The sequence below is a fragment of the Temnothorax longispinosus genome, chromosome 10 (genome assembly GCF_030848805.1).
Source record: "Temnothorax longispinosus isolate EJ_2023e chromosome 10, Tlon_JGU_v1, whole genome shotgun sequence".
NCBI classification, from domain to species: Eukaryota; Metazoa; Arthropoda; class Insecta; order Hymenoptera; family Formicidae; genus Temnothorax; species Temnothorax longispinosus.
The window spans coordinates 17,449,118-17,461,511 of NC_092367.1; the positions used below are offsets into that span (position 1 = coordinate 17,449,118).

A 12,394-nucleotide genomic window follows, 5' to 3' on the forward strand; every position below is an offset into this window, starting at 1 on the left:
CGGCGATGTTACCTGACTGCTACTTTCCGCGCGCGCGTTTTCGCCTCCATTGTTCGGATTGTATATGGCTTGTCATTAACTTTAACCTGGGTCGTTACAGTTTTACGAAGTATATATTCCGCGCTATTACGTTACACGCGCTGCATCGCTCGACACGCAGAAGTGATAGGATTTAATTGAAATAACGCCGAGTGGGAAAAAAGGAGGAGACGCATGAAGTAATCTGCGTAACGATGATTAATTATGCCTGACATTATGAGTGTATATTTAAACAACGTTTGTGTACACGCGGAAAAAAAGCGGAGTTAAATTCAGCGTAAATAGATAAAATATAATTCAGTAGAAGATTTATTCGTCCACAGTGAAGACAGTAATTCAACTTTATACGCAACAACAAAATATTAAAAAACTTAATATTACATTGTAACATTTAGTATGCGTTCAAGTAAATATATTTTATATTTAAACCGAGATAAAATTTTTGCCCGAAATAATTATTAATTGTATTTGCAACTCCGGTATAAATCGTATTTTTCGAGATGCAGAGTTGCGAGAAAAATATTTAATCTGCTTATACTGATTGTGAGCGAACTAAGCTTTATATATGCAGATTCGATTCGAATTTCAGGAACGTTAATCGTTAATTTCAAGAACGTCTCCGAGCCTCCACCGGTCGCGATTTTCTGTGAGCGTACCAAGTTATTTGAGCGTGCTTGACCATAATTCATCGCAGGTGTCGACTCGCTGAGCAAGCAGTTCGTGTGGCTCTACGAATTTACGTTAATTTCCACGAGGCCGGGCCACGTGCGCCGACAGGAGTTCCGAAACGGGCAAGTAGAAACGGCCGGTTAAAGTCAGACAAGCGTGCGTATGCGCCACTCCTGCAGCAGCGAGTTCACTGTGCTCTCGGTCGTAAGATTATAAAGGTATGCTCGCGCTAGATGAAATACATGTCGCTACAAATTCGCCGCAAATTCGATCACGGTCCTCAGATAATCTTTACGTTGTTTTCAAAATTAATAATTGACTAAACCTTGCCACTTACTCCATTTTATGAGTGTCGATTAACTGTAGCGCGTTTCACCAAACTCCCAGGGCTTACGTCAAAAGTTACATTTATTACCGGAACAGGAATTGTACGTTCTTAAGCGCTGAAAATATGAGATTATGATTTTCCTGATAAATTTTCTTAAGGAATATGCAAGAAGATTCACTCCTTGCGCCAGATCGTATGCGATTTGAATCTACGTACTTGTAAGCAAGGTTTTAATGCGATGTGGCGTATTACTCAAGGTGAGGTCAAAGGGAAAGACGACGAATCCGTGACGACGGAGGTCTCCCTTCGGGCGATACTCAGAAAACTTTTCCGGGTGCCAGGCATTAGAGTTATTTACCGCGGGAAGCTCCATTTTCGGCGGCTGCACTCACCCACGAGTGCGAAGGCAACGCGATACTTATACAGGGCGGGTCATAAAGGCCGCCATAAATTGCACTCTTGATAAAAGTAGCTATATTTAATGCCAGCCACCCGCGGGGGGTACACCTGAATACGAATTCATTCGCCCTGACAGTGGCAGCGTACATTTTATCCGCAGAATACGACGCGAGTTCAAGAATCGCGCGCGCTTTTCAGCCCGGGATCACGATATACTTCCTCCATTGTGCGTCCCGCTTTGTATCCCCCGCGGAATCCAGTGGGATCGACTCGGGGAAGTGTGATATTACGACACAGTCGTGAAATATAAAAATTATTACAAGCCGGTCCCTTTTAATTTTATTTTCCCGCAATTTTCGCTAATAAAAGTTTCTTCCGCGTAATTTTTTCCGCGCGTAAGTTTGTTGTCTGTAAGCAGGGTTGATTTATTTATTGTAACAGAGTCAAATGAATATGTTAATTACAATAATGTATTTTTATAAGATCTCTTCTGCGTCTATTCTCTTTCGTAATCAATACTAAGCACTCACATGTTCTTCTGCATACGGTAATTAAAAACGAGCTTAGGTAAATAAAGTAAAGACATAATTTATACTTCAATTATCTGTAATTAACAATAGAAACTTTGAATGACTATAAAACTATAAAATCTAAGCAAAAATGCAACAATATGGCTATGCATAATAAAGCTTTTTTTGCTGTCACTCCGCCTGTAAAATAATATTATTTTGCTATTTGTGCACATTGTGACAAATACGCGATATGAACTTTTAATGAGTCGCGCTACGCGTCTCAAAGAGACAAAAAATAAAGAGGGCGCAGTTTAGAACAACGGGGCAATTCTGAATAATATTGTTTTTCGTGTTTTACGTAAAAAAAAAACGGCCAGCTTTTGGACAAAAGCAACGCAATAAATGACGAATGTGGGACTTTGAGCAGACAGTATACAGCTTTTTGACGGGAAACGTGTGACAGTTGTTGACCTAAACTGTCAAAAAAGCATGTTATTGAAAACTGCCCCGCGTACAAAACTGTCCCTGTTTCTCTTGCTTAAACTGTCTTTTTCTCGAGTATATTCGTATTACTGTTGAAACTGGTACGCGAGATCACAATACACACGAAGGAAAGCGTGGGCAAATATACAATACCTAATTCGCTACATTAGGTCAAAGTGAAGAATCTATATTTTATATATGTTAGAAATAAATTGCATTATATATTTCTTTCATCAGTTCTGTCAGTTCCTAATGGCGAGAAAGATGTTCCTGCTCAGTTTTCTCGTGTTATATTGTTGGAGAAGCGAGGGTTTTACGTCTAGATCGAGAAGACAGATATTGTTCCCGCCGCCAATCGTCTACCCATATGGAGGAACATTCAAGGTATTTTTAAGCACTTATTAACTCTAGAGAGTATCACTTTTTCTCGGTACGCGCGGGCGTAATATCGCTTCATTGGTTTTTAACTTTATCGTTACGAAGTTCCTCGCTTCGAGTCGAGGATCCTGATTAGTTTGGGAATTAATTTTTGAAGTACTTCTCGCTGCGCGCGTATTTGAAAATTTTCTGTGTCTGAATATTTCCCTCAAGAAGACGCGCTAACTAATTACGATTCTCGCGGCGTAATACTTCGCCGAGCGAAATGATGGCGAGTCCTCTTCGCGAAGATGCGGATTCTATCTCACGGCAAATATATTTTACTTGACGAACTAATGATACTCCTATCTGTAGACATGCTAGATTTCTGTAATCATTCTGCACAGTCTAAATCCTACTAAAATTTAAGTTTTTATTTCCCAAAGAAATATTCTTTGCATAGTGAAATTTCAGTTCCATTTCGTTGTCTCGTCGTTTTAACATTAATCGTTAAGTAAAAATACAATTTATGTAGCTTCTCTAACAAACGTGACTCGAACACAACGTCTAATTAATAATTTAATTAAAATGCCCGTAATTAATTATTTACAGCCTTTACTGGAAGCTACAATTTGTAATTTATTATTTGTTAAGTCAGGAAAAATGTTGCATAGATTGAAACATCTAATTATAAAATATTTTATGTTTATACACATTTTAGTTTTTATAAATAATAAAAAATATAATAAAAGAAGTTGAGAAAAAGCGAAAGCTCGGTAGATAAAATTTTATTTTGTTACACATTAATTTATTCATAATTATTCTTTCTGAGCTTTCTCGTTAAATATTAAAACAAAAATTGCTCTCACATACAGTACATTATCCTGTGATCTTCTCTACAAATTTATTCAAGCCAAGCTTAATTAACACAGTGGGATCGAAATCATCTCGAAGGCAAAGTAACGAAGCGCGTTAAATTTTCTTTAAATTACAATTTCACGCTATCGGTGTCAGTGCTGCTAGTGTCTTCGGCGGCATGAAAAGCAGGGGAACAAATTTAAATGGCGGGTATGTCCCGGCGTTCGCCACAGGACGCCATTGATAATTAACTGCAGTTTTATCTGCGGTCCGCCCTTAAATCCACTAATTAAATTGGAAAACTCCTGCTGTGCAGTTTTCGCAATTGGATGAGACGATTCGATGTCGTGATGGGTTGTTTGTCTTCGTTTTCGCTGCCTCTACGAGATATTCTCGGTTATTAGTACTATATCTACCTCCTTCTCGGCCCTCTCGCTCTCTCTCTTTCTCTCTAAAGGAAGGAAAACTTAGGGGAAATTAAACGAAAACTCAATGGAGTATCTGATCAGTGTGTAAATAAGTGGTTTTACAATTGTAGGAGTAATCAGTAATGAAAGAATATTAGTTCTTCCTCTTCACTTTCCCGTTTCGAGCTTTGCTACCCGATTATAGATGATGGAAACTGAAGAGGATTAATTATTACTTTAAATCTAGATAAATAATGTATCTATATAATTATAATTATAATGTTCATAAATTTTGTGAGCGATACTTAAGACATTTATTTGCAAATTATCAGAAATTAACGCTGTACGTGTCTTGACGAAATTATATATTTTTTAACATCAAAAACATATTATTATCTACATTGCCATTGCGCCATCGCAATTGTTATTTTTTTATATTTACTTGTTTTTTATTTTAATATATAGAGCCTTTCTTCAGAACTCATTTCTCTCGTCTTTTGTAAATACATTTCTACTGCCGTGCAATATAAAAATAATGTTTATCAGCAAAACGTAATTGAGAAAGAGAGAATTTAGTTATCATAAATTGGCAAAATGTCAAGGTTATATCATTTCTTCCAGCATAGGGAAAATATCGCGGAGTAATGCTAAAAATATAAAACACGACGTTCCAGAAAAGAATTTGGCAGCGTGAACAATCGTTGAACTCTTTTTTTTTTTACTATTCCGTGAAAATAGAAAGTAAAAAAATTTCGTAAAACGCAAATGCACGAGAGACAAATTCAATTCACGCGATTAATGCGCATGAAAGGGTATCGAAACATGGCGCGCTGGCATACATACGTATACAAACGAACGGAGTAAAACGACGTCACGACCGTTCGCGTTATAACGCGGAGATAGTCAATTGTTCTCCCCGGAAAGTCGAGAAGACCCTTTAATCCAAGGAGCAGCGCGGTAATTGTAAATATTTGAATGTTTGCCTTTTAAAACGCCGGCGGCCAAAGGGGAAAGGCGAATTGGGCGCGTTCTCGGGTCACCGCACGTGCAAACTCGCGGAGGAAATTATGTCGAGATTGGATTGTGATTCGCGACGAGCACAAACGAGCGGTGAAGAGCGGAAAAGACGAAGCTCTTTCTCCTCCGGAGTATTGCTTTCCGCGCAGTGAATACTGCCATATGCGCAAAATGCATCGTTAATAAAGTGCGGCTTGAATATATTTCGCGAATGCTCCCGTTATTGTATGCCTGATGCTACGATATTGGATTACATACAATGTCCGTTAAATACCGCGAGGGAAGCTCGCCGAAGCATGGTGCCACAAGAGGCTTGCGTGCACGTTTCTTCTCGAGATCGGTAGCACCCACCGCTTTAACAAATGTGCAATATCCGTAACAGAGGTAAATTCCCAGGTAAACATTTGGAATTACAAAGCTCGGGCTACGATCGCGGCGGGAGCCTCCGGGATTCCTGATGTAAATACGTTCCGAAAATGCAATAGCAGAGAAAACAAGACGCCGCGCGCCCCCGCGCCGCCGCGAGCGCAGCGCCCGCTTCGACGTCCTTCCGGGGCGAACAGATATTTAGAATGGGATATCGATCTCTCTCCTGCTTCTTCCAATAAGTAGAGGACGATCGGTCGAGGACGATTCGTCGTCCGTCCCTCGCGGCAGGACGACGAATTCAGATTCCTGCAATGTATACGGGTCGCTGCATAACGGAAATGTTGTGCGATTCACAGTGGTTTGACGAAACCAGACTGGCTGTAGCGCGAAAAACACAAGAAATCGATAGAAAAGATAAAGGCATTCGTATGCCTTGATATTAAACTTCGGGAAAAAAAAATCAAGGCAAACGTACAATATTACATTTTTCAACTCTAAGACGATGCTCGAATCTCGGGAAATTTGTGTCTTGTGCAAAAAATTATATTTCGAAGAAATAAAAATTTTATTTCTTTTCTCTCTTACGTAATACTCGTTTTTGTGTTGTGACGTACTCTTCTATCATTTTAACAAATACTTTTTTAAATGTTACTTTTAAATAGTTACTTTGCACTTGAAATATTTTTATATTATATTGCTACAGAGAGGTTTAAATTCTTTCTATTTGCGAACAAAATACTTCTCTCACCTCGTTGAACGAGACGGACAAGAAACGGAAAAGGTAAACACGCTCGTTGTGTCCATACGGTGTATTTGTACAAGCTTTAACGAAAATTTTAACACAAGTAATTATATAGTACGAAACAACATCTTTGGGATATAAAACGAATACTTCACTTAGCATTATTAAATTACTCATGTGTATCGCCCGTATTTTCATAACGTTTTTCGAGAAGCAGGAAAGCGTGACGTAAAGAGTTAATGTAAATAAATTGGCAGCCTGTCTTGGCGACGTCGGTTAGCTTTTGCATAAAGGATACGCCGAGGCATCTAAGCAAAGTAGAAGAGCGTCGCGCGTCATAAAAACTAATGTAGGAGGAAGGACAGGTCTGGCGGGTTGCCAGAGAGTTGTAAGTGGCTCCTCCGTCATCTGCAGGTTGCGAAAATAGCGTAAGGATAGAGACATCTCGTCCATGGACAAAGCTGCAATTAAACTACCGTAGTCGAGGAAACGTGTGATGCAACGTAAAACACAACAAGAGCCTTCTCTCAATATTCCGCGTTGATGCGTCTTACTGCACAAAGTTTCGCGCACGCTTTTCATTGTCTGGGAGTATAGTGGCAGCGTTCTTGCCTCCTCTCTCGCATTTTTCTTCTCGGGACCGCTCATCAATCTCTTCTCGATCGCGCGCGCTGCGATCGGACCATCGGTTGCACATCTTCACATTCAACAGACGCCGATATTATCGTTATTGGTGTTCCCCCCCCCCCCTCGCCTCGTGCCGTATCTTTGTTTGCGCCGTGCCAAGCTAGACCAGACATAGGTTTTTTTCTTTCATTTCGCGGGTGATTTACGACACCGCGTAATCTCTAAAATGAATTTGCGAGACCTATATACTCGTCTATTCCCACCAATCTCATTTTTTACGGCCTACACATACCGGGTATTAGCATATGAATTTTTATGCGTCTATCGCGAGATGGCATCAGCGACGACGCTATACTCAGCATCCGCGTCCTCCGAATTGCGGCGAGAAGCGCCCGGTTTCTCTCGCCCTCTCAATTCCCCCGTCGTGTGCTGACTCGAGAAAATCACGAAATTAATTCCCGTACGTTTTTCGTTTCCCGTATCTTCGGTCTATACTTTTCTGGATGAGCGAGTAAACTGCCCCTCGCGATATATCCGCTCGCGGCCAGTACCTTTTATTCTAGCTCCGACCGAGAGGAAGTGACGCTTTTATCTCGATCACTTGAGAAAGAGATAAATCCTTTATTTTTGAGGATAAAGAAAAAGAGATGTTTCCTGCGCGAAAAAGAGAGAGAGAAGAAGAAGGGGAGAGGGAGAAACGGAGGTAGCACTGTGATTTAAACCACGATCGTAAGATCCTTCGAGTTCTTCGAGAAATATGCAAACGCGTCTGATCCGTCTCGATGTTACTTTGGTTGGAATCTCGCAGCGCTATTTCGTGAGAAATTTTCGAGGAAAGTTGTCACTCGCTGCAACTCGTATCGCTCCTTCAATTTTATTATAATTTTTGTTTTCGAACATTCGTGATTCTTTTACCAGAAAATGTGTCTTATTTACATCGTAACTCCCGGTCTATCCAAAGCGCATTCAGATATCTAAATATATATTGAGAATACTTGTGTAAAAATAGCTGAACTAATATTCTTGTGATGTAAGCACGCGGATACATTCGTTGAAATTCATCTGCTCGTTGTATCTGTGATAAGCTCATCGTGGGATTTGCAGTGCCCGTACAGCTCTCAGGCAGGATTTTAGTTTACGGGCAGAACTTACAGTTCCAATACCTCTTGCCGCAGAACGCGACACTCTTCACGGAGTTCTTCGCATCGTCGTCTTCGCGACGACGACGTGAAAGCGTTAGCTGGAACGAAAGAATGACCGTCTACCGTCTCTTGGAGGAGGAATTCGAGAGGTAAGCGTCATCTCTCCATGTGAGATATCTCGAGCGAAAACCACGTTATTTGCGGATATACGCGTCCTGAGATACGAACACTTCAGCAGATATTTGAAGAGATAATTAGCAGGTAGCAGAACGTTTGAAGAAATAATTAAAAGTTCTCCTTCGCGACAGAGTCGGGCAAAATTATCTGCAAGGATAGAAAGTATCATTTTTTTTTCGTAAAAGTATCTTTTACATATAATGACCTAATTAACGTATCAAAACACATGAGTAAACAAGAGCGGCAGATAATTAATAATATTTTATTTGTTTATTCAACTGTAATTAAATAACTGCTGCGATTATACATGTATAATTGTTTTTTCTTTCAATAATCGTAATTTATAGAAGGGGAATAGATGGAAAAGAATGCATGAAGAAGAGCATATGCGAAACGGCAACGATGCCTTTAGAGGACGAGGGACTTGTAGGGGAATTGTTGCACCTTTTGCTTACGTAAGAATATTTAAATTTTAATTCTCGTACGAATTTAAGTATTGCTACGCCTCTTAAAATAGAGAGATATGATGTTTATTTATTTTAGGCCTCGAAAAAGCGACACACCATTAGACTCCGAGTATTTACAAGCACTAGAATTTGGACGAGAATATCAGGATTGCTCGGGGATCTACAGATCGTGTCTTCCTGGTCAAGGAATTTTAGATTACATTTCAAAAATCATATAATAAAAAGCACAAAGTTATCTTCACGAATCAACTAATCTGGAAGAAATTTTTATTATGAAACAATTTAGACAAAGCAGTATATAACTTAATACTAAGAATTTATCATTGAGTTTAAACGTAAGCAGAAAAAAAATAAAAGTAGGATATACTTTCTGTTTTGGTGTTTCTCGACGGTGATATGTATTTAACGTGATTTGTATTATATATACTGAAAGTAAAATATATTGACGGATAGACATTTCTCATTTCTCTAGGATCGAAATATACGTATTATTTTCAACAAGTGCTTTAATTAAATAGCTGATTCTAAAAGCGGTATTCAATGTTTTTGTATGTGAACAAGAATTATGAATACACACGTGCACGAGTCTTATTAAATATTTTTCAGCTAATCACATAGGGATATATGGGGAAATCTCCGCATCTATCGATAATTTGTCTTTTTAGCCGCTAGGCGGTTGTAAGGTTATATATTAAAGCGACATTTAGCTTGAAAATTATAAATATTAAAAGAGTATTTGAATTTAGATTGATGTGTAGTAGTCAATATTAAGAAATTATTATTAAAACATCATTGTTGAGATTCAATAATTCCGTACATCTAAATCAATTTAAAAGTAAGAGCTTTTTAATTTCTCGATAACGATCATGTTCAGTAACGTCAACATATAAGGACGAGGCACAGAGTAAATTTCTGGATATTCTGATACTGCCCAGGGAATAATCTATGCTCTATGACGGCGAGTTTTATCGCCGTAAGAAAATTTATCAAGATTCGGGGGAAAAAGTGCTAACTGCCAATACGTGCAAAAAAAAAAAAAACAAAGAACAAAAACAAAAAAAAACAAAAAACAGAAGAACGTAAGGTGTGCCCCGGGGCGCCCCCAGGCATCTCTCGGCACTTTTGTGCCATCTCAGGATCGCTCAAAGCGAGAGAAGAATGAAAGATACCTATCTTGGTAAATCTTTAATGTTGCGGACATTACTGAGGCAGTAACGTTGACTATTCATTTTGCAAACAAAAATAACGTTAAATTTTAGTCTTTTCCAATTCACGACAAGTCAAGATAAACTATTAGTAAACCTAAATTTTGATACACTGATTTTAATTTTGTCAACTTGGTATTTATCTTTTTTGCAGATCACAGCTGATTTATTTACGATTAAAATAATTTAAATTTGTTATTATTTTTTTAAAGAAAGAGTTTTCTTTGTCATAATTTTTTAAAATTTATTTATGACTATTATTAATTCGTATTGCAAAACTTTTTAATATTCCTCCATTAACACATCGATAATAAATTAAGTACTTTCAATGCGATTCTTCTATAAAGATAAAATGTAGAATATATTTTTGGCTACTTTTCACGGAATTATTTATTATGAGGCTTATAAAAGAGAAAAAGGATTCGATCGATTCGTAGTCGAAAAACCCGCGCAGAGAATTGCCGCATTCAGTTATGCTTGAGTTAAATTAAGTACAATCATCGTATCTCTCTGATTTAATGTTAACCGCGTTTCTACTAATTGGTACGAAACTGTGGAAGAAGTCAAGACTGATTTAAGTGAGACAGAAAGTGCCGTTTTCACCGAATCTGTAGAAACGACTGTATTGAGTCGATCGATTTGGGGTCCTTAAGTTTCCGATGCAATTACTTTCAACAATAAGAAATAAAAATAACAGTTCTTAATAATTTCTTGGACTCAAAGCTACAAGCAGTAAAGAAAATTTTATCTTTTAGAGAGAAAAATTATATACTTCCTTTTAAAGGAAGACAATCATTTTTGGTCACCTTTATTTTTCTTCTCTCTCTCTGCTTTTCCGGTATGATCACAGAAGTAATCGTACGTTTATCAAGGCTACTTTTAACAATATTCTTTTTTTCTCTCCTAATTCCAACGCAAACTGTCTCTACATATAGAGACATTTAGCGAAGTTTTAGACACAGTAAAAGTTACGGTCTTGCAGGAAAAATGGATCGCGTGCTTCTCTTTTAACAATACTGTTAAAAGAATGTCAGGAAAGGCATGAAAGTAACGAGCTAAGCGAGTCTCGGATAATTTGTCGCTCAAAGAGCAAACATTTCGCGACGACCAGTTATAAATACTGGATTCGTGAACCGGTAATTGATCGGTGCTTTCGGGGCGCGTAAAAGCGTGGCGTAGGTAAGTACACGTCGGTACTTCGGGGCGGGAATAACTTTCGCAGTTACGCTCGTTCGGAATTAAGCGGCCAGTGTATCTCGTGGAATTAACGCTAACCACGCTCCTCATAATTGGCAACGAAACGAGAGCCGAGACGAGAGCGAGAGCGGAGGTCGGAAACGGTAGGAGGGGGAAAGCCCCCGGGCGGAGAGGTTGCACGAGCGATCGTAGTGGTTGTTCGAGCTAAGCGTCGGCGGATTCTGGCGTAAAGCGTGTCACGTCGAAGATTCTCTCTCTCTCTTTCCTCCCTCTCTCCGTCTCTCTCCGCAAAACTCGGAACGGATTTCACAATAACTTTGTTCTCCTAAGTATCCCTTGGCCCTGATCCCGCATCCCTCGTCTCGACACCGCCGATTATGCGCCCGCGGTTTTGGTGCAGTGTCTACCTCATCCTCCTCGCGACAGCGGGACCCACGCACTCCGGAAGAGCAGTCAGGGCCCTGGCCTTCCGCAAAGGCAGCACCTTTTTCGTAAGTGTCACGTAATACTCCTTTTATGTGCGTTCAGCACGCAAGATTTTGAAGAAAATGTCGCTCTTTATTATTTTGAACGAAAAGTCGACTGTTAATTTGCGATTTTCTGCTTGTTAATTAAAACTAAAAATATCATTCGATTTTATATCTTTATTTGATTTTGAATTTATTACGGAATAATTATAGGAAAATAAACAGATTTTAATTATTTTCTGTGGAATTTTTACGTGGAAATCAAAATGAGTAGTGTTTATTCATCTTTGAAATAATGAAATAAATATTGCATAAAGTCTGTAAGATATGGATTTTGTAAACAACAGCTATAAGATAATTGAATGATTCTGTGAAAAATTTAACGAGATCCGCTAAAACAGAGACAATCGTGAAGAGGCGCTGCAGCATTGTTGTTACAGCAACGCAAACTGCCTGAAACCAGTTTGCATCGTAAAACGCTCGGCATGAAAAAAAGTTAACAAACGTTAAATTGACGATTCATCAAATTTTGACGGCAGGCACACGATCGATTTAGCAATTTTCCACGTTACAGCGATTTCAGGGCAAACTGTAGCACAAAAATTATGAGCAGAACGCGATCATCGCGCGTCCGTCAAAATTGTGATGGACGTTATCTGCCTTGAGGAAGAGTTAAAAAGTCGAGTTAAAAAGTAAACGCGGTAAATATCGAGACAGCTGCCTCCATAAAATAACACAGCCGTTCTAACTTCTAACGTTTATATGTCGCGGCTGTTCAACTGTAATTAAGCGACTTAATATCATGTAAATGCTCCGACTACATCAGAGCAGCAGCTAAAGGATTAAAGGCTAAATACACACACACACACACACACATGTCAGCCATAGATGGGCCAAGATCGCAATATTCTCACAGAGCATTCCGCAAATGA

The 12,394-nt window shown here is 38.9% G+C and overlaps 1 protein-coding gene across 1 annotated transcript; it reads left to right on the forward strand.

The window, feature by feature from the left end:
• The first annotated feature begins 512 nt into the window (after positions 1–512).
• LOC139820963 (uncharacterized) lies at positions 513–9,671 on the forward strand. Its single transcript, XM_071791588.1, has 4 exons — positions 513–2,814; positions 7,893–8,098; positions 8,474–8,581; positions 8,670–9,671. Exons 1-4 carry the CDS (start codon positions 2,629–2,631, stop codon positions 8,809–8,811), a joined length of 642 nt encoding a protein of 213 aa, XP_071647689.1. The 5' UTR covers positions 513–2,628; the 3' UTR covers positions 8,812–9,671.
• Positions 9,672–12,394: the final 2,723 nt, after the last annotated feature.

Excerpts from the sequence above, each read along its gene's own strand:
- LOC139820963 (XM_071791588.1), top strand. The coding sequence starts at position 2,629 with ATGTTAGAAATAAATTGCATTATATATTTCTTTCATCAGTTCTGTCAG. Across the intron at positions 2,815-7,892 it reads CATATGGAGGAACATTCAAG|CTCATCGTGGGATTTGCAGT; the intron begins GTATTTTTAAGC and ends ATCTGTGATAAG. Across the intron at positions 8,099-8,473 it reads TTGGAGGAGGAATTCGAGAG|AAGGGGAATAGATGGAAAAG; the intron begins GTAAGCGTCATC and ends CGTAATTTATAG.